The sequence below is a fragment of the Centroberyx affinis genome, unplaced genomic scaffold (genome assembly GCF_046629955.1).
Source record: "Centroberyx affinis isolate AG114_WGS23_722 - 3 ecotype Tasmania unplaced genomic scaffold, CSIRO-AGI_Caff_v1 ptg003761l_1, whole genome shotgun sequence".
Classification (NCBI taxonomy): domain Eukaryota; kingdom Metazoa; phylum Chordata; class Actinopteri; order Beryciformes; family Berycidae; genus Centroberyx; species Centroberyx affinis.
The window spans coordinates 146,445-168,865 of record NW_027281637.1 but is presented as its reverse complement, the minus strand read 5'-3'; the positions used below and the strand labels follow the sequence as shown (position 1 = coordinate 168,865).

The 22,421-nt window shown below is 47.2% G+C and overlaps 1 protein-coding gene across 1 annotated transcript in view; it reads left to right on the top strand.

Moving 5' to 3' along the window:
- Positions 1-535: 535 nt before the first annotated feature.
- Positions 536-22,421, top strand: part of cdon (cell adhesion associated, oncogene regulated) — a 35,207-nt gene continuing 13,321 nt past the window's right edge. Inside the window, exons 1-8 of the mRNA XM_071540987.1 lie at positions 536-991; positions 14,962-15,100; positions 16,452-16,730; positions 17,289-17,435; positions 17,636-17,779; positions 18,180-18,470; positions 19,204-19,473; positions 21,824-22,104. Coding sequence (XP_071397088.1) covers positions 15,028-15,100; positions 16,452-16,730; positions 17,289-17,435; positions 17,636-17,779; positions 18,180-18,470; positions 19,204-19,473; positions 21,824-22,104 — 1,485 coding nt within the window. The 5' untranslated portion in view covers positions 536-991; positions 14,962-15,027. The remainder of the gene's footprint in view (positions 992-14,961; positions 15,101-16,451; positions 16,731-17,288; positions 17,436-17,635; positions 17,780-18,179; positions 18,471-19,203; positions 19,474-21,823; positions 22,105-22,421) is intronic.

The following is a 22,421-nucleotide window of genomic DNA, read 5'->3' as shown; positions in this document are numbered from 1 at the left end:
TAAATTATAACGTGAAAGCTGAAATTATTTTATTGTCCTTCTGTGCAATTTCACACAAGTGTCCATACTGGTTATATAGCCTGTTGCCAGTGAAGTGGAGGTAAATAAAGAGGTAGGTAGACACAAAATATAAAGAAAAATCAATTATATTTTCAAAAAAGCATCAATTTACACCCTTTATCCTGAAAAAAGCCTTATCCTCATGTAACTTAAGTTTGATACTTCTTACTATGATATATCCTATGAATTAACATCATATGGATTTATGTCAGTGGGTAAAATTAGTTCAGGTGGGTTTACAACTCATACAGGTAAGGCGAGGTGTGCGCAAGGAGGAAGGAGGAAGTTTTTTTTTTTCCTAGTTAGATGGTAAAGCTTGTTAATACACAGTCTATATGGGCAACCTCCCTCCTCCCTCTCTCTCTCTCTCTCTCTCTCTCTCTCTCTCTCTCTCTCTCTCTCTCTCCCCATTCCCCTTCCCACTCTAGGAAGCGTATTGAGCTGTGGGGTTGGGACATTCCTGGTTTGACGACCAGCCTCGCCGCTGCCATGATTTGCTGAGCAATTCGACACTGGGTTCAAAGATGCGTGTGTAGAAGAGACAGCGGTACAGAGAGAGAGAGAGAGAGAGCGAGAGAGAGAGAGAGAGAGAGGCCGAGAAGTGGAGAGAGAGGAGAAGTTACAATAACGGGGTTGGAGAGAGCGCACCAGGCCGGGACGCGGCACTTAGGACGCAAAACTTCAACACAAAACAACATAAACCCACCCGCTACCTCAGCTCGAGTTAGACTAGGGGGGCCGTCGCACCTTGGCTCCGAAGTCTGCGCTGCTTTCCGGGGCTGAAAACTCCCTTTTTTCCTTATTCCTCCACTTTGTCTCGCACTTTGAGCCCGTGTCTAATGGAGGGCCCCGTACGGATTTGCCACCATAAGAATGCGTTTTGCTGCTAATTCATCCGGCGGCTCGCAGCTTTTCCCCTCCTGCAAGAGAGGTAAGCCCGGGGAGAGAGAGAGAGGGAGAGAGGGAGAGGGGTGTCCCGGCTGGGGAGCGGGGGCTGGGGGAGGCTTCGGTACGCACCGGGCTCGCCGGGCTTCTCTGAAGAAATACCGTTAATGATGACATTCAGTAAAGCCAACGCCATCCACGGTGCCGGTTTACACTGTTTCCCAATTGTCGTGTTTTCCTAACGTAGTATTGTGGTAAAAAGCAACGCACGGCGGCACTGACTCGGAATACATGCGCTTTCTGTGTGGTAGTAAATGGGGGCGCCCGTGTACGAGGCACAATATTCTGAGAGTCTATAATATATCCATGGATTAGTTGTCCACTGTACATGTCTGCTGTAGCTTGTAAACTACCTGTACTGTGACTCTAAAGCTTTACATTTACATATAGACTGTATAACTACATGTGCAGTGTATTCCTCATTACAATGGCAATACTTTTATTATTGAAAACAACGACAAAAATCATTCTAAATTAGTTTTCCTGTAGTCATGTGTCAGAATAGGCTATTTGATATAGTGTTATAGATTGCCTTTTGTTGACTCGGAGCTTAATCTCAGTTAAATCATTACCTGAAGAGAGAATAAACTAATGTAATCCCTATAGGCTACAAGATTTTTTTGACTAGCATTTCTGCATAAATCATGCTGTAGGCTATTGCTGTGGAAAATACACCAGAATTCAGAATAGCATTATCAGTGGTTATTATCTATCCGCTCGTATTTTGATACAGCTCAGCTTTGTTTCCTCTGCAGCTTAATAAAAGAAACGGCCTAAATATTTGTTTGGTAAATAGCACAGGCTACTTTTGCAGGCAGCGACACTAACTTGCATCCCAGTTGAAAACAGATGGCCTGCGGGCTGCATTTCTACTTTGAAAGATGAAAGAACATTTTTAGAAATGGCAAATATGTCCCATGGTTGACACATTGGTGTCAGAGTCATAAAAGGTGGAAAATGGACTGGAACAACAAACCCTTCAGATATCTGAAACATTACTTTGTGCTAAAGTTATACTTTTATGGACCTGATGTAGGAACCAGCTTTATACCACAGTTACCACTGTGCAGAAACATAGATGCTTTGAATAGGAAGCAGTTTTTTTCTCCCCCAAAGACAGACAACCTTTATTGTTTTAGTAATGTCCCTTGAGGCTGTCATAAATGTTGGTTTGGTAAATCCGTGTGTGAGTATTGCTCTTAAATATCATAAGGTAACAAAATCAATTGAAAAAGCACTATAAAAGCAAGTGTAGTACCCGCCTGGTTAAAGAAAACTTGTAAAAATAACAGTGGTGGTAGGAGTTGTGTATCTTACAGTGCTGAAATTTCTTAAGAAGATAAGGGTGACATTTTTCACTGAATAGGATAATGCTTTTCACTGATTCTTGGTAGTGTTAGTTTAGTTATAGAAACGACAAAAACACTGGGGGCAAAAGGGCTAAAGATCCCAGTTTAACAAAAGACACTGTAACAAGAAGAGATGCAGCTGTGTGACCATAGTCTGATCAAAGTAATCAAACAGTTTGTGCATTGTTGCTTATTGGCTCCGTTTCACAGGTTTCCTCAGTGGAGTACACTCCCTCTCATAGGGAAAGTCCCAAAATACAGAGTTTGTTTGAGATGTCAAACAAATACATAAAGTGTCACAAGTAGCTCAGGACTGAGTGTGCAGAGGAGTAACTTATTTGTCTTGCAGTGTGTCATCTGTACTTGAAGACATCAACTCAAAACTTGATACATTTTAAATTATACCATCCTAAAGCAATGATTAATATTCATACATACTTGACCAAATTCTACAACTTTAAGATTAAACAACATTGTTAAAATGGAATTTTCTGTATTTTAATAAGAAAATAAGTTAGTTTTGTCTTTCTTTTCATGCTAAAACTTTTTTAAAATGACATCATACAGCGCACATGCAGCATACATCATGAGTAAATGTAATATGTGCTATTAATGTTAAGGGCTGTAGATATTCTTTCCATGATAATCACATAGTGTTAATCCCAGATGAGTTTTATGGTAATGTGAGTCTGACCAGAAATGAAAAATGTCCATTAGGATGATAGAGTAAGAGAGTAATGATGTGGCTACTGAGATAAGTCCCTCACTTTTTTTTTTTTTCCCAAGCAATTTCCTCAGTGTGCTGTTCACCCCTATCATCAGAGCCGCCCAGCGACTTCTGTTACATAGGGGTTACACTCAGAAAATGGAACACTTAAAAGTTATCGAGAACAAAGTCCTGAATCCGTCTCAAACGCATGACATCCAGTCGGTGGGACACACATGGGCGCCTTCAGATAAAACACTTTCAAGTTCAAACAGTTGCTCGTGCATTGTCACGTCGGCGGGGGACAAGAATACACTTCCGATGGCTTTCAGATCCTTTCAGTGCTCTCCCATATTGGGTGAGCTTTTGACAGGGTCACAGAGAGAGGATTGCTATTGTGCTGCTGAGGCTAAAGACACTGACGACGTTCAAATTAAAGCAGAACTCCGCCCTAAGATGCTGTTAAATATCATGAATCTGTGATGTTCAGCGCGTTATTTTGTGATCAAGTGTTGTAATTTACGTTTTTGCTGAACTCACTTTCCCTCAACCTGTCGCATCTACTTCTGCTTCAGTTAGCGGTTTCCTACATTTCCCAGAATGACTTTCGCCCCTTACTCAAAGCGTAACGTGTCTCGCGGCTGCATTGCATTCTGGTCTATTGAGGCTACTCCGCTGTAGCTGCGCTGGAAATATCGCGGCATGATGTCTACATTTGGCCAGTTATCGGTCATCAAACAACAAAATGGACCCAAAAATGCAAAGTACATCTCTGATCGCTGTTACTTTTTTTAACAGAGTTGAAGTATTTTAGGGTGGATTTTCCCTTTAAGTTGAACGTATGGATGCATGGAGTATATTTAGTTTGCGGTATCGCTGACCACTGTTAGTGTGTGGGAGTTTACCCACAGTAAATCTGCATGGCGAATGTGATTGAATGAGACAATGGCGATGCCCAGACAGTCATTTTGCTCTCAAAAGCCTGTTTTTTTGTGACTTGTAGAGAGAAATTAATAAATCATTAGTGGCCCGGCTCTTATCAGACAGACTGGAACAAAGCACAACTATGCCATTAAGTGCGCTCGAATAATGTTTGAGCGATTAGGGCGCTCGCTAATGATAAACACATGTTGCTGTAGGAGAACTATGTTAAGTGGGCAATTTGAATGTAAGCACGTGTAATGATACCAGCCCCGGCACTCATAATGGCCCTCTTGATTTTTCTGACGCAGTATTTTAATCACACACCCCTCAACCTACATGGAGATGGAGGGAGGGCGGGCATCCATATTGGAAATACCACTGATGAATGGAAGTTGATCAGTAGAGATTTACAGCGGTTTAGATGCAGTAATATATGGAAATACATAGTGGATCGGATACATTATTGATTAAAGGCAAAGCTAAGCATTTCTACCAAGAAGTGAGGTCATACACAAGTAGAAAACGTTAATGGAGTGTTGCTGTGACAGTGAGGCAACTTTTGGTCGCCAGGGAAACGTGACTGGTTGATGTGTGAATGAATGGCTGTGAGAGGCGAGCGGGGGGATGGAGGGGGTGGAGGGGGTGGGGGGGAGGGTGTGTCCAGATGGGTGACAAAAGTGCACCCAGTATATATTTTGGGAGTCTTTTCCTGCACCATGCAGATGTGAGGCAAGGCAGCAAACCTCAGCCCCGGCCCGCAGGGGATGAAAGTGAGTTTTAACGGCTAAATCACAATGCGGTTTGGTTGTTTATTTGGGTTTTTGTGCTCTGATCTGTAATATTATTGCTCTAAAGGATCAAGTCTTGGCCAACGCAGACGTTCCGAAAATATACTCGTAGAAAAAGAGAGCGGGGGAAATCAGAATTTTGGGCAGCCACCTTATTTGTCATCATCATCACAATATTTTGATCATTTGGATTTTAGTCTAAATCGTTCTCTAAGTCTGTGATGGATAATCCATTTCAGCTTCTTAGGATAATTAAGTAGAATTTAGTTGATTGTTGTTTGGTTGACTTTTGACCCTCCAGCGAGCATTCACACACCAAAACCTGGCTGGAGTCTGAACTATTGATACGCAACCCTCCCTTTCCTCTCATTGCTCAGGGATTGAGTCATACTGTATAGCTCTTTTCTTTCTTTCTTTCCCGTTTCCTAACGCTGGCCGTTACTTTGCGAGGTTTCAGCTCCCATTCGTCAAGGACAAACCCGGAGCTCAGGGTCCATTAGATGGACAGAGGGGAGTTTTGGGCAGCCTGCCAAAGAGCCCCCATGTTTCAGGGAGCCGGGGCGGGGGGGGGGGTGCTGACTGACAACACCCAGCAGCCATGAGCAGGGGGTCGATGGGAAAGATGGGCAGGTCAGGGAAAGAGTTTGAAATTGAGTTCTTCTGACTGCTGGGTTGGTGAGTGCACCCCGCTGCTGCAGTTTTAGCAAAAAAAAAAGCCTGTATTTTATTTTCCACCCTCCATTTCCCTCCCTAAATTTATTCTGGGGACAAGCTGCGTGTGGAATCGGGCAAATTGAACCTTCTCCAGGCCGTGTTGAACTAGCCAGGCAAACGCAGTAGCTGGAGGTGTCACTCTTGTTTACATGGAGCTGTCATTAGTAGCACTTCTTATCTGCTCCTCGCACACACTGTCATTATTTTAACTATACAACGCATATGTCTCTCAGTGGGACCCCTCACAAGGTGTTTCTTACACGTCCAGAGCCTGACAGATGATCTAAACAGCCGCGCCGCTGACTGTCTGTCCCGCCTGAGCACGCTCCTCCAGGAGGTTACAAATAGGGTGAAGGCTTTCTCCCGTGCAAGTTCTCCCGAAATGTCAAAGGTGAGCGGACTGTAGCGCGGTGTATACAGCAGCTTTCAACAGATGCTCGTATTGGGTTCCTGAAAAATTCAGAACGTTCAAGGACCTGAAAGGGGATAATGACTTTCGAGAGATTTGAGAAATGAAATGAGAAACATCGGGGCATAATTGTTAAAACAAACAAACAGTTTTGGAGCAGCAGAAACAGATGTTCCAGCCAGCCACTGAATGCAGCGGGACGAAGCCGTACGGCAGGAGATAGCGGGCCTGTTTCTTCTCTGAGACGGTTTGTTTTCTGTAATGTAACGGTAATATAGGCTTCGCTAAAACATATATATGTCTGTTTTCTGAATATGATAAGGGAATGTAAACCAATAGCACACACAGATGGTCCTTCAAAGCATAACACACTGTCCAGACTGCCACAGATAATCAAAATGCCTCAATAGCAGATGGTCAGAAGCAGTTTGACGCTGTTTGAGATAGAAGCACATGCACTGATAGAGACACTCGTTTTTACTGTAGTAAAATATTTAATGTAGACTCAGATCAGATCTTATACGTAGTTGGTGGGCTTGATAAAAAGAGCATAAGACTGTAGCAGACTGCGAAAGACCGACCTGTCCTGAGCCGTTTTTGCGCTTTTTTTAGCTTTACGGTTTAAAGTTTATGACTTTCTGTTAATGGCTTTTCTCTTGTGTTTGTAGAAAATGAAATGCTAAGGACATTGTATTGTAATCGTGTGTGTGGGTGTGTTTGAGGGAGAGGTTTTTGGCTTGTGCAGCTATAATGTACAGTATGTGCCTTTAACGTGATGTAGTACACCGCATGTGTGGAGAGAGAACAAAAAAAAAAGGCCAGTTCCCTTGGAGGTTTCAACGTGGCATTTTACACAATACTCGCCTCTCGCCAAAAACAACTATTTTTCTCATAATCGTCGAGAAACGCACGATGAGACTCCTTGTTCCCCAGCCCCATGTTTCATGTAGTTTTTTTAGCGGTACAGCAAATGAATCTCCAGCCCTAGGGAAGATTTGAGGGAGTGAACTTCTGAACCGGACCCTTGCTGACAGCTTTCACAGAAAAAAAGGAGTATTTCAGAACATGCTAGGGAATTTTTTTTTTTGCATCCTCAGCGTCTTCCTGTTTGCAAGATTCATTTCTTTTTCCCTTCCTGAAATTGACCCTACTAAATATGCCTGACTTAGTCCGTTGCCTCAGCGCGGCCCCAAGAGTTAGAGCCTTTCTTCTCGAAACTGTGAGTAACCACAGCTTTCTATTTCAAATGTTGAACCAATAAGTCACATCTGACATGGGTTTCTCCGAACCCAGAATGTGTGTGCCGTTGAAAAGCCAGCGAGAGGATCAGCAAGACTATATTAAGGCAAAACTAGTGGCTGGCACTCCCCTCCGGCTGACAAACAGGCTACTTGTTTGAAGGGCTGTTTTTCTCCCGGATCAGAGTGTGAGGCAGTGTGGGTGCTGCTGCTGCTGCCTCCGGGCCTGCGGTCATGGGTGCCATTTTGGGCTGTCCCTGCTGGAAGATGTGGCCCCTCAGGGAGCGATGGAACCCCTTATTTGTAAAAGATATTCGAGACTGAGGAATAAAACATATGGTTGGTCGAGCCTTCTGCATTGTTCTATGAGTGGAGTCCACATTATTTTAGACTGAGCCCCTGGATACACAGTGTATACTTTACACTGTGATCAGTGTTGGGGTCGTTACTGGAAAAAAGTAATAAAATACACATTACTCGTTACGTTTCTCAAAAGTAATGAGTTACTTTACGTGTTCCTCCCCAAGAAAAGTAATTAGTTACACAACTCGTTACATTGCTTTTGCGTTACACCCTAAAACGACTGTTACGCTTCCTTACCAGCAGAAGTATTTAAGTAATGACTGACACACAATCTTTCTTTTAAGGTTTTTAATAAAGATAGAGCCTACAGCATTAAATTAAGTCTTTCCGAGTCATATTTACCACTTTGTTGGCTCGTTCATGTGCGCTCTACTCATGATTCTGATATTTCTGACATGACTTGAAGTCAGGACAGGGGGAATTTTTCGACAGATACGCCAATAAAGAGGTTAAAGAGGCTAAAGAACGCCCTATTTGTTAGATCAGTAACTGTAATGTGATTATTGAAATTACTTTGTAAAGCTTTACCCCCATCACTGCTCATGATATATGAAAACATCTCCCCGGTTAGACAGACTTTAATCAAGTGAAATAAATCAGTCATCCCATTCTGTGATTTGCCTGTCCTCACCCACAGTAGCACACACACACACACCCAGCGAGTTAGCATACACCACAGTTTCTGTATTATTGCTGTGTTTTGCTGTTGTCATGAGGTTGTGTTTCTCTTGGCGCCATCGGAGGCAGTACGTCATCTGCCAAGCGCTCCTCTCACCTCCAACGCCGCGCTGAGAGACTGGATCCTAAACATGTAGAGGGGGTTTAATGATTTGACCCAGAGCCAGAAGTGGAAAGTCAGACTGCGAGTTTGTTGAAATCTCACCACCCAGTTTGTTTTGCGATCCCTCGATGCCGCACAACAAGTGTGGAGTGTTACAAGGCAAGACGGATAAACATTTAGACAAACTAAATAAAGCATTTACAGGCTGCGTTTGGAACTACATATTTATCTTCATGTCCTCAAACATGTACGTACAAGGGAGCCGGGTTGTTTGTTTGGGTTTTTGAAGCAGATTTGTGGAATCGGTGAAGAAGACTAATTATGTTTTAACCTTTTACATGTGTTTGTTTTTGTTCTGTCTGCTGGCTGTGTAGCTCAGGGTTTTTCAGCAGACAAGAGAAGGAAGGCTTTCTGTCCCTTGAATCCCCCCCCTGTGAATATATAGCCATTGCTCCATTATATTCGCACTGAGTCAATTTATCATTTTGAGAAATGAAAATACTGTGTGTACTTTCTTTCTCACGCCTCTCGAGTGACACACAAAGCAACAGCGAGCGTACACATACACACACTGAGAGCAATCCAATTTAGTTTTTTTTTTTTCCCCATTTAGAATATTGGTGAGAGTTTTTTGTAGAACTCCTAGTTTCTTGTTAGTATCTGTTTGGGACACACTGTCATTTTGTTTTCGTTGTAGATGTTTGAAATCACATTATTTAATATATGTTTTAGCTTGAAAGTGCTTTTGGTCGGCAGCCAGGGACCTATCTGTAGGAGACTGAACAGAAACTGTTGTCTACGTCTTCGGCGCTTGTTGCCGTAGAGACGTCGGCGGTGATGGAATCCAGGAGAGTTGGGGAGGGATGGGAGAGAGAGGAGGGGTGGGGGGGATGGGGATGGGGAGGGGGAGGGGGGTGCAAACTGGATCAGATCACTCTATGTCCATAGTTCACAGCCCACACAGCGGGGTGTGGAAACACAGATAGCGTCCTGTATAACTCTCCCAAGAAAAGGTGAAATTTTCAAGACATTTGGCAAACCCGATGATTATATATTTTTTTTTCCCAGCATCGACGCGTTTTCCCATCATCTCTCTAATCAAGGTCGATAGCGAGGAATGTGAATCCCTGGCCTCCTCTGCCCGGTGCCACGGCTGCACAATCCCAGCTCCCCTCTCTCGCCTGGCGTGATGAATCAGACTCTTGGCACATGTTGGAGATCAGTGTTATAACACACCCTGCGGGCAAGAGGGCCTTCTTGTTGCATTCCTCCCTTCCATCAGAATTACCTTTCGTCTGAGCAGACGTTCCCCCGTGGGCTGAAAGGCCTGTGAAATCAGCCGGAAGGGCCCAGAGAGCTCCGACAATGGGAACGGGTTGTTAGTTACATGCGCTTTGCAAAAGGTCTCGAGGTGGCCTTGTATGGCGGCGATACCCAGGGATCTGTTTCCAGTGTCCGAGGCCGCTATTGAGTTTCGCCCCTGTGGTTAATCCTGCTGTTCAGGACCTTGGGAAACAACCGTACCTCCCCGCTCTCCTCGCCCCACCTCCCCACCCCCCCACCCCGACACAAATTCCCAGGAAAAACAAGACATTGCAGAACAATCTCCAATTAAGATGGGTCTTACATACTGTACCATTCAGTCCTCGCTCTCTCTCTCTCTCTCTCTCTCTCTCTCTCTCTCTCTCTTTCTCTCTCTCTCCCCCTTCTCAGCCTCCCATCCTCTCAGTTCACTGTTTGTGTCCTTGGCCAACAAGCCTCGGGGTAGAATTAGCGCTGTCTCCCAGGTCCCGGCCCTGGCACTTTGGGAGGGTGGGGGCTTTGGTGAACGGAGGTGGGGGGGGAGGTGAAAGGGTGGAGGGTGGGGGTTGGGGTGGGGTGGGGTTGTGTGTCCTTGGTAAACAGGGCTTTGTGGGATGTGACTGTCTGATCCCTGGGGGCCCTCTCCTTTCATTCCTGCTCTCGTCTGATCCCACACCATGGCGGTGTCGTCAGGGCTGCGGCGCGGCGCTCTGGGATCCGCTCGGCCCCGCCGTCACCCCGCGCCTCCCAGACTGCCACCGCTCCTTCCTGTGGACACAGAGAGAGAGAGAGAGAGAGACAGACAGAGAGAGAGAGAGAGAGAGGGAGACGCCACTGTCTGAAAAGGAAACTGTCCTTGAAGATGTATCCCAGTTTTTTTTATTTGCTGCCTCACGCTTCGTTCCAATAATTTATTGAGGAGACTTGCATTAACTTTCAGGAGAACGTCGGTTTTTCAGAGAAAGGCCAGTCGTTTTGTATTATGGATCGACTAAACCCCTCGAATTTCATTTTCTCCTCAGTTCCCATCATAAAACAAAGAGGATTCCTCTCCCCTCCTAATTCCCTTAGTGCATTCCAAATCATGTCTCTCTCTCTCGCTCTCTCTTCTTCTTCTTCTCTGAGTCTCTCTCACTTTTAATAACGTCCCAGTCTTTAATCAGAGAGGTAGCCCAGACCAGAGGCCCAGTGTTTCCACTCATTAGTCTCCTCTGTGGCCCCAGGCTGCCTCAGTGGGCTCACCCAGACCAACAGAAGCCCATAATGGTCCCCTCCAGTCCGTTCTCCTGAGTGGCTCGGCCCACTTTCTGCATGGGCTTTAGCTGATTGCACCATTAATGTTGCAGGCTGAGCCATCAGGCACTTTGGCAGACACGGATGTGAGTTCACCCATTATCTATACGCCTCTATCTCCAAGCCAGAAAAAAGAGGGAGGAGAAACTTTGGCAACTTTTCACCTCCCAATGAATGTTTCACCTCTTTATACCCCCATCTCCTTTTACTCCTGTCCCACAAAGCTTTTTTTTTCCTATCACGTGCTTTTCCCCCATTGGCTCTCCTCTTCTTGTTTTGCATTTAACTCCTGTCTTTAGTGTCTATGTGTGTCTTTCTCTGTCTCTGCCTCTCTCTCTCCCTCTCTGTCTCTCTCTCTCTCTCTGATCGGGGACTGTGGAATGTCTGTGCTGCAGATCCTCTGTCAGTGAGATGTGGGGCGAGTGCCGACAGGTTTGGGGTATAGCATGTGAATCAGCTTCAGCGCACAGGTCAGATTAGACCATCATACCAGAAAAGACTTGCTCTTTCTCTCACAACCCCCCCCGCCCCCTGCTGCTGCTCCCCCTACCCCTACTACGTCTTTATCTGTGACTCCCAGCTTAGCTTTGTTCGGTTCCGGACATTAGTTACTTTTTTTGGGGGGGTTTTTTTGGAGAGAAACCTTTCAGATTTTACAACGCAGGACTGCCGCTCATACCGCTGCGGTATCGATTGCCAGAGCCGGCTCCTGTTATCGGCAAACGGATCAGTGCAGGAGGTGCTTCACGGTGTTTGCTGTTGGCTTTCGTTCAGCTGTGCAGTCTTGTGAAGCGAGAGAGGCCGGGCCCCCTGCCTCAGTCAGCAGCACCAGTTGTGACCTGTTCTTCCTCTGCCCTCTGGGCCTTTGATGCTCCGCCGCGTTGCTTTTGTCCCTGTTTACCCAATATGACAGGGATATGGGCCAGCCCCACATGGGGGCAGATGGGGCTTTAAGTAGGGCCCTGCAGAGAGGAGGCCAAATAGAAGTGCAGGTGCTAAACTCCCCCCCTCCATACCCTGCACCCCCCACCCCCACCACTCGAACCCCTTCCCCTTCCCTGAGGCCAGCCTGTCAGTATGTTTATTTTCTCCTGTGTCATCGCCAGGAATCCCTCTTGTCCTACGAGGGGATAGACGGTGCTATTCCTGTGTCTGTCCTCCAAGTGAGTTTTTGTATCAGTCTCGGGACGGTGCGCCAGAAAAAACCCCCACAAAGGGTGCTGCTACCACCGATCCATCTGGAGGGGAGTGGGGCTGTTCGACATGACAGACAAAGTGCAGGAGATACAGAGAGAGTGTGAACGAGGGACACGGGTTTTCTAAGAAGGCTGCTGTGTTTTCTCTCTCTCTCTCTTTCACACACTTAAGCCAGGTGTCAGTCAAACGTTTCCCAAACACGCACGGGTCAACCCCCCAAAAAATAGGGACTTTTCCACTTGAACTCACTGACACTGACTCCATTTATTTTCATGAACTGTCCTTGCGTCTGTATATCAGCTTTCCGCGGCGCAGTCTGTTTTCTCCGCAGGATGTCTCTCCGCTTTATGGCGAGTCGATCCCGCCTCGAGAACGGCCACGCATCTACAACATAAGTGCAAAAGCAGAGAGTAACAGAAGATCAGACGGGGGAGGAGGGAGGAAATCTGGAACGCAGGAGTTTTCCTAAGTAGTGTAGTCTGGTGCCTGGAGAGGAGAGGAGAGGAGAGGAGAGGAGTGAGGGAGTGGGCCGGCCGGCTGGCTGGAGATCAATGCTGGAGGTGGTGGCAGTGGAGGAGTCAGCTCTCAGGCCGATCAGAATTCACTTGACAGGGGACTTCCCCTTTTGTGAATGGGTATGTTCCAGGCCATTCCAGCTTTTGTCTGGGTGTCTGCTCAGGAGGAAGTGGGACTTGCCTTTCCAGGCAGCCGGCGCTGCCAGCATCAGGATGCGTCTCTGTGATGAGGGATACAAGATATCCTCTCAGTGTCTGTCTCCTCTGAGGCGGCTTCATGGTGGCGGATGTCAGAGGAAAGCCAAACAGATAAGGAGCAGGAATGATGCCCCTGTGTTTCCTCGTTGCGCCAGATCAATGGGCCAGATAGGCAGCTGTGTGTGTTTACACACGGGCACCCAGACAAAGCTGGAGCACTCAGCTGCTACACCCACCGGGAGAAAGTAAAGGGTTAAAAACGGAGAGAGAGGGAGAGAGAAAGAGGGAGAAAGAGAGTTACAATATCAGCTCTGGTTTCTAGTAGTACCATGTGCCAATGTGCCCAACTCTGGCTGTGCGTTTTTATAGTGCCGTTGTTATTATTGTAATTATATATCATTATTCCGGCAGAGAGAGAAAGATAGTTTCCACTGATGACATGGGGGCAGTGTGCAGGGCCTGTTGTGACTCGTGGGAAGGAGAAACGCTAGCCTACAAGATGTGGGTTTGATCTGCCTGAATGAGCATGCACACACTTAAACTGGAGCCTGTAATGCATAGTGTGTACAATACAGTATGTTCTAAATTCAAGATTGCATATTGTTGCACTTACAGTAGCACTTCAGTCAGCAACAGTTTGTGTGAATCAAGTTGAAATTTGAACTATTGAGAAAGCAGCATTATTGTTTTTTTAACAAGTTTATTATTGTTTTTTAAGTGCTTTTACACCTGTTTTGGGTGGAGTGTTTGGTAGTATGTGTAGAAGCCGTAAAAGCTGTGTGTGTGTGTGTGTGTGTGTGTGTGTGCATGTATATGTGTGTGTGTGTGAGTGAAAGAGAGAGAGCCGGAGGTGACCTCTGGGGGCCGGTCCAGGGCCACCAGACACCCGCTGCTTCACCCTCTCTCTCTGCTCCTCCCTGACCTTTGACCTGGGGGTGAGAGAGGGGCGTGAGCCAGGAGCTGGGAGAGTTTATTATTTCCTGCCTCCTCTCTCCTCCTCCTCCTCCTCTCAGGATGCCCTCTGAGGGGGCGGAAAGAGAGAGAAAGACGAAGAGAGAGGGAGACAGTGTATTTATGTGTGTAAAGCATCTTTGCCGAAGTGTTTCAGTTGTAAGACCGTAGAGAAACAAACTTCCGACTCGCGTCACTTGAAACTATCGCTCAGTGGTCCCCTTGTCATCCTCTGCACATTGCAACACTGATACAACAACCTTTAAAGGAGGTGAAACGATAGACCTGCTTGAGGATAGAAACCTGTTCAGCTTGAGCGCTCCCACCCAGACATCATCCTTTTAATTTGACCCACCCTTCAGCCCCGTCCGTCCGGCTGGCTAGCCGCCTGTCCTTCCGAGCCACCGAAGTGCCAGTGTGAATATCGCAGCTGGACGGCCATTGTCCCCCCACCCCAACCCACCCCTCGGCCTCAGGCTCAAACCCCGGTTACCAACCAGGAACCTGGGATCAAAGACTGCCCGGATTACCCTTAGTAGAAAGGAGGAGGTGGTGCCGCAGTTGGAGGGGGTGCAGGCTTGAAAAGGAGAGAGGAATGCTCCTAATTACGTGCCCTCCACTCCTTTTCTGTCTTCTCCCTTTGGGTCTTCTCTTGTCTCCCTGTGTGCGTCTGGGGCCTGCACTTCAGGCTACAGTGAACCTGTGAGGAAGCAACACACTGTGACAAGAGAGTGATATTAAGAGTGAGGCGACAGTCTCTCCACAGCCACTCCATCAGCGGGAGCCCTCAGCGGCCCGGCGGGGGAGAGGGGCGGGGGGGGGGGGGGGGGGGGTGGAGCGGAGAGGCTGGACATTCCAGCCTTCGTGGAGACACTCAAGTGGGTGAGAAGACGGGTCAGAGGACAGGGATCTCCGGGGGTGAGGGGGGTGGAGATCAAGGAGTGTGTAAAGGGGATGTGTCGTGAAGATTAGGAGGATTGTTGCACAGGATTCATTTGGAACCTAATAGATTTTCTTTTCTTCTAACAGTCGACATTTCAGCGACGGTTCACCGCTCAGATCCAGCTTTTGGAAATCCTCCTCCGGCTTGTTTGCCGTTTATTTCAGTCTGTCTTGTCCTTTTCGCTCAAGCGGATGCTGTCGTGTTTCTGTGCAGAGCTCTGGTTTGATGTGTTTCTTCTTCTTTCTCCCCCCTGTGTGTGTGTGTGTGTGTGTGTGTGTGTTGCAGGTTCGCTGAACAGACAAGGGTGTGTGTGCCGGGCATCACGGCTGCTGGCAGGGGTGAAAGGGCACCATGGACGGTGGCCTGAGGGTCCTCCTGTCCACTGTGCTGTGTCTCAGCCAGTCCCTGCTTATCAGCTGCTCATGTAAGTTGCTGCCTTACTCTTAACTTAACATGGATGGGAGTGATTAGATCTATTCTCATAGAACTTCACAGAAAGGACGCTTGTTATATGATATGTGTACTGATCGGTATTTGTTCAAAGTAATAATTTGTGACACTTTCACATAAATAAATGTCTGTTCTACTACTCTCACAATAGTGTTTCAACCTGTAGCCAGTTCAAAGCTTTTACATTTTCTACATCTGCTGTTCTACACACAGAAAAATAAAGTTGTGAACAGGAACCGGAAATGGTTCTTCTGAGTGATGCCATAGAAGAACCAGTTCTGGTTCCACAAAGAACCTTTCAAGAACCTTTTTCCCAATTATATCCCATTAAAATGTTCTTATTTCTTAGTTAGTGGATGGTGAGTGATGGCATAAATGTGGAAAATAACCAAACCCCTCCATAGTATATATTGTGCAATTGCAAATGAGGCTGATAAACAAAAACAAGGCAGGTGTCTAAGCAAAGGTGTGCAGTAGGGCTGCAACTAACGATTGTTTTCATTGTCGATTAATCTGTCGATTATTTTCTTGATTAATCGATTAGTTGTTTGGTCTATAAAATGTCAGAAAATGGTGAAAATGTCAATCAGTGTTTCCTAAAGCCCAAGATGACTCCTCAAATGTTTTGTTTTGTCCACAACCCAAAGATATTCAGTTTACTGTCATAGCGGAGTAAAGAAACCAGAAAATATTCACATTTAAGAAGCTGGAATCAGATAATTTTGACTTATTTTTCTTAAAAAATTACTCAATCCGATTAATCAATTATCAAAATAGTTGGCGATTAATTTAATAGTTGACAACTAATCGATTAATCGATTAATTGTTGCAGCTCTAGTGTGCAGAAATGGTTCTTTAACGAACTTTGGTTCTTTGTGGAAAAGGCACAAAGGCATCACTCTGAAGAACCATTTTCGGTTCCAGTTCGCACCTTTATCCTTCTGTGTGTAAACACTTAGGCACTTAGGTGTTAGGCACAGTAGGTCTTTCCTCTGGTGAACAGGAAGTGATGCGTTGTACATTTCAGAACCAGGTAGTTAGCATGAGCAGTGATAGCCACCATGGTTGAATAGACAAAGAAAAGAGACACCTACAGAAATTTTATCAGCAGGAAATCCCAGGAAAAAGACGTCATGTTACCACCCATACTGTTTGAGTGACAGGTGATGTCTGGGAAATGCAGTGCAAAAAAACAAAAAAAAACAGCAATGACCTCTTAGCACAAAAGATGTCACCAAAATAAAAATAAAAACACAAGGACTGAAGATTACCACTTCAACGCTCTCTGAACCTTGGTTTCCTCTGCTCCTGTCTTTCTCCCCCAGCTCAGTCTCTCTCCTTCCGCTCTGAGCCCGTCTCCTTGGTGCAGAGTCAAGGCTCTGTGGCTCGCCTGCGCTGCTCGGCGAGTCCTGCGTCGGCGGCGGTTTCCTGGCGCTTCGGCGGCCTGCCCCTGGACCCCGCCGCCCTGCCCGGGGTGGAGCTCAACAGGGGCTCGCTCACCATCTCCTCCCTCCAGCCCCGCCATGTAGGCGTCTATCAGTGCGTGGCACGCTTAGACCGCGGGCCTGCCATCGCCAGCCGTCATGTACGCGTGGCGTTAGCAGGTACGGATACAGAGAATTACACTTCCACACACACACATCCACAGAGGCCTACACACACACACACACACACACACACACACACTGCTAACATTTCCTCAAGCTCATATTCACTTCAAAGTCAGGGGGTAAAGAGAGAGGGGAAGTCGCTTTGAGAATAGGAAGGCCGTTTCTCGAGTGTGAAACACTTAGTGAGACTGCCTGGCCTCAGCTGCCTGCAGCAGAGCGGCGGGGGGGGAAGGAAGCAGTAGGATTTTTTTACTCGGGCAACCTTCCAGACGCCTCTTGACCGGTATCCTTAATGAGCCTGGGGCCTTCCTGTGTAGCGTGTTATGTTCCTGCTGGGACGCCGCTCTGGACGCTATACGCTGAGGGGGACGACCTCGATCTGGAGCCGTATCAGGCATTAATAGAATTATTCACTGGAACAATAAACAAACCCGATGATCCAACACAAACACCTCAACTCAAGTAGCGCGGTTTGTCTTCGTACTTCGCAGATGTGTGTTTACGGCTGAAGAGACTCTTTCTCACTCTCTCGCTCTCTCTCTTTCTCTGCAGAAATATCAGAATATGAGGAAAGCCGGCGGCGGTCGTTAGCGGTGCAGGAAGGCAGCACTGTTCTGATAGAGTGCCCTCTTCCCCACAGCGACCCTCCGGCTCTTCCTCGGCTACGAGTACGAGGGGAGCGGATAGAAGTGTCAACAGGTATTTCTGAAACCAGTGTATAAATGTGCTGTATGTATTTTTTGCTCTGTAAATATGCTGTTCACCTGCTTATGTTTGCAGAGTAGACACACTGTCTTGATACAGTGCAAACAGAGAGGGAAGGAAGGGAGATTTTGGGCTGTGGTCTAATACTGAAGCTGCTGTATTTAATAGTGTTCATTATGTCTTTCTCTTTCCAGATGACTATTTAGTTCTTCCATCTGGGAACCTCCAGATTATCTCTGTTTCTGCCCAGCACCAAGGCATGTATAAATGTGGTGCTTACAACCCTGTGACCGGGGAGAGCAGGGTGCAGGCTCATGGCACCAAGCTGTCAGTCAAACGTAAGTCTCATGGCATGTGCACTACCAGTCAAAAGTTTGGACACACCTGATCGGATTTACCATGTTTTTCATTCTCTTAAAGCCATTTTGATCTAAAGGCTTACGCTTAAATGCTTGAAATTTGTTTCTTAGACAAAATATAAATAGTGAAGTTGATGCCTATGTATGAATTTCTTTCCAAAGTCTTTGCCTTTCCATCAAGGCAAAGGGCGGCTACTTTAAAGAATCTAAAATATAAGATAGTTTTGATTTGTTTAACACTTTTTTGGCCACTGCATGATTCCATTTGTGTTATTTCATAGGTTTGATGTCTTTACTATTATTCTAAAATCCAGATGTTTTGATACCTCCCTTGTCCTTTCTGGATAGTCTTCTAAAGCGGCCCACTCTGTCTTTAAAGATTCGGACGCCTCCTCCCCCGTGCGGATAGCGTACCCCACCGCCTCCAGGACGATATCGGTGGAGCAGTCGCAGCCGCTGACACTGGAGTGTATCGTGACTGGCAGTCCTGCACCAGCGGCCCGATGGTTGAAGAACGGCAAGGAGGTCGTACTGGGGCCTTCCCACCTGCGACAGCACAACAACCTGGCCTTTCTTAGGGTGAAGAGGAGCGACGAAGGGAAGTACCAGTGTACGGCTCAGACCGAGAAGGGGACTGTGGTCAGCGCCAACTATACTGTGAATATACTAGGTAAAAAGAGAGTTTTTTGAGTGTGTCATTGTAATAAGGAGGTATAGAGTGGTCCAGCGATGATGTTTTTTTGTAGGCAAACCCGGAAGTTAGCTCCGCCATGGTTCGTTGGTCTTAACTGTAATGGGTTTTTGAATGTGGTTTGGGACTGATGCCGAAAATAAGCTCTGTGTTTAACTCAGGCTTCATACATTTTGTTATATGAGATAATTTTTACAAATCAACACTGTTTTCATGAATTTTAAAGCATAATTGCAATCCATATTAGTAAAAAGCTAAAAAAAAAAAAATGTATTACAGCAGAGGTCACATTCCTCCAACGTCACGAACATTCAAAGCTTCAGCCTCAAGCAAGCTAGCACGCTACCAAATTCAAAAACCTACAATTCAAAACACTACAATTGGAAAAAAAACTATAAATCAGTAAATTTACAATCTAAATTGAAATGAGTGTGGTTCAGAGGCTTTATGGCGGACTATTCTGCGGTTAGCAATTTGTTAGCAACTTACTTAATGGTTTATTTTATCTCATAGAACAAAACGTAAAAACTTTCTTAAGCTTGTCTTAACCACAGACCTTATTTTCAGGATTTTAACCAGAACCAAAATGCTAACTCGCTTCCGGGTTTTAGGACTCAAAACTGGACCGCTTTATTGCTTGTGTGTGCAACCAGCATGCAACAACAATGGTCATGGCGAGACCCTAACTGATCTCTCTCCTTCTCCTCCACAGAGCCTGTGTCCGTAGTGCGGGGCCTGACCGACCAGGCCGTCTCTCCTGGCTCCTCCGCCCACTTTACCTGCGTAGCGAGGGGAAACCCCTCCCCCAACGTCACCTGGCTGCTCAACGCCGATCCCATCACCCCCTCGCACCGCTTCCAGCTCTCTGGATCCTCGCTCGTTATTACGGACGTGACGCCGCGGGACGAGGGCGTGTACCAGTGTCTGCTGGACAACGGGATCGGCTCGGCGCAGTCATCTGGCGTGCTTACCACCCAATCTGGTATGTATACACTGATTTGTTGCTTTGGTTTATCGATACGAACGAGGACATCAAATGGAGCGAGTTTGAGAAAAGCCACCTTGTTTTAAACTGGTGCCCTTTAACTTGAGTCGGAAAGGGTTAAGGCATCTTACCAGGCGGGATCTCTGTGGGCCTGAAAATCTGCAGGGAGGCCTGGCTCTGTGTGTGTGTGTGTGTATGTGAGTGTGTGTGTTTTTCTGAGGGCCGGTAGGAGAGGCTTGGCCAAGGCCGCCCTCCTCCTGAGCCTTGGACTGAGCTTTAGCGTGAGAGTGAGCTTTGTGCACGCCGTCAGGGATAAGCCCCCGGACACTGGAATGTAAGGAGTAGCCGTGGAGGGTTATGACGAGGACCAGACCACCCAGCTGTCAACATCATACACAACTGCCTTTTATTTATTAACACATCGCCCCACTCCCCCCCCCCCCCCGCTCCCCCAAACCACCCCTCTCCACCCCCTCCCCCCAGCCGGCCCCATTCCTCAACCAGCCCCTCTATCTGCAGAATGATTAATACCTCTGCAGATATAGGGAATACAAATCAGAGAGGATCGGGTGGGCTCGCTGCAAATATTTGCTCTCCCCTACCCAGACCTAAGGAAAAAAGAATGGGATATAATATCTCATGCTGCAAACTGTTTATGCACAAAAAACAGAATGTGAACCTGATAAGAAGGATGTGCCAAGCAAAGGGAAACATTCTGAGGTCAGTTTGTGTTAGGTTGTTGTTTAGGTACCAGGCACCAGCGCTTATCAAATGCCCTTTGCAGTGAAAGTAAACTGTATTGTTGATGTGCGCAGACTGTTAATGTAATTCATCAAAGAGAGCTCGCTGAAGTATGTTGGGTTCTCTGTTTTGTATTATTGTTCCCAACGCCTTGACAGCTAGCCTTTTTCCCCGCATGAGTGGAATGTACCACAGGGGAGATGCGGTGTCCTTATCCCGGCGTGCGATTGGCCCTCCCCCTGTCATGCGTCGGTACGACTCTGGCAGTCCCGTCGCCACCCACTGTGCTCCCTTTGCCCCCGCGCGGCCAAACTAGGGCCCCTAGTCGCAAACCGCCGCCTCCTCCTCGCCCAGATCTCTGGCAAGAAGGAGCTATCTCGACATCCAGGCAGTCAGTCAGGGGCGTTTCAGCCAAATACATCTGCAAGGCCTCCGATGAGCTGGGCTCCGTCCAAACTGAGGCTCTCCTCTCGGTTGGTATAGCCCCCGGTGATTTACTGGCCCGTTTACTCCCAGGTGTTCTCCTCTAATGGACTGACCTTTTTTGCTGGGAAGGACCTGGCAGCATCTCTCCGTCCAGGTGTAGCTGCACTTACTCAAGATGTATTAGTCCTCTCCATCAGTTGGCGAGGACACCGTGACTCCTCTCTCGTCTCAGGCTGATGGAGTAAGAGCCGTGACTCAGAGCCGGGGAGAGGGGGGAGAGGAGTTGGAGGGCAGAGGGAGGGAGAGAGAAGGAGAGTGTGCAGGACTGGATGTTGTGCTGGGGTCTGATTCTCTCCGGTATTTTAATGGTCGGTGTGTGGAATGTGTGGCAGCTGGCTGCAGTCCCAGGATCAGGTCTAGTGTTACCAGCTCCGGGCCTGTTTGTTTTGTAAAGTGAACCGGTGCCGCACACACCAAAAACAGCCCGAAACTGGACCCAGGACCCTGCCGTGTGCCCCTGTGGCAAGCCTCGCCGCTTTAACCTCCTTATTCAGTTGTTTAGGTTTTAATATTCAATTATGGTGCTCTTTGCCTTCAGCGGTGCGGCTCACAGGCGAGCGGTCCCCTCTCTCCTGGGCCGCGCTCGGTGTCGTCCAAACGTCTGTGAAAAATTCCACCCGGCCCTTGCCAAACCAGTGTCAGCCATAATAACGCTCCCAGCTTGCATAATTTCCCCAGGTGGACCGCTCTGGCTCTGGTGTAGCTTTAATGAAAAAAACAAACAAAGCATGATTATGTACTGCTGTGGTGATCCAGGTTTTTCTTGTTATTTTATGTAGATCGAAAGGTTTGTTCCCAATGTAAAACTTTCCAGCTCTGCCGGCCGGCCTGTCCTCTGTGGACACATAGTGCCGCCTCTGTTAGCCACAGACAGAATAACACCGATGTCTTTGCTGCAGCTTTTCGTCATTTTATTGTGCTTTCTGCAGTGACGGGCATCCAAAAGTCACTACAAATTGGATCCATGTTCATTTTCAAGGCAGTAAATATTAAGAGCACAAAAGGGTGTACCTTGGCAAACAAAATAAAGCAATACCCTGGGTTAATATTGAACTTGGAGTGGTCTTATGCTTGATTGATCATTGTCTGAATCTGAGTCTCCGCTTCCTCGCCCCGACAGAGCCTCAGTCCGGCTCCACTACCGACGTGCTGCTGGAGGCTTCGCCGTCTCTGCACCCCATGCAGAGTGACGAGGGCGAGGGACACTTCCTCACCGAGGAGGAAGGGCCGGGCGACGCGATCGGACCGCCGGCCGACAGGAGCAGCGACCGGCCCACTCCGGAGGCGCCGATCATCACCAGCCCCCCTCAGACTCACAAGCCCGATGTGTACGACCTGGAGTGGAGGGCGGGGCGAGACGGAGGCAGCCCGATCAATGCCTATTTCGTCAAATACCGTAAGGTGAGTCGAAAGAGTACGGCAACTTTCTCCCTGAAGGAAAGATCATGGTCGAACACTGTCCCGCTTCATTTTTGTGGCAGCACTTCATCTTAGCCATTGTCTAATAATCAGATTTTAGCTTTTACCGCAAACGCATAACCACTCCCCGGAGCGTTTCACCTAAACCAACTGTGAACTCTATGTAATTTGCTCATTAAAATGGGGAAGGTAGGGCCAGTGCCTGGACTGACTGAAGGGTTGGTCATTTCCTCTTTAAAAGCCTGTGTTTGCTTCAGTAATAAGCTCACTCTGACTATAAAACTGCACCACTACTAGTT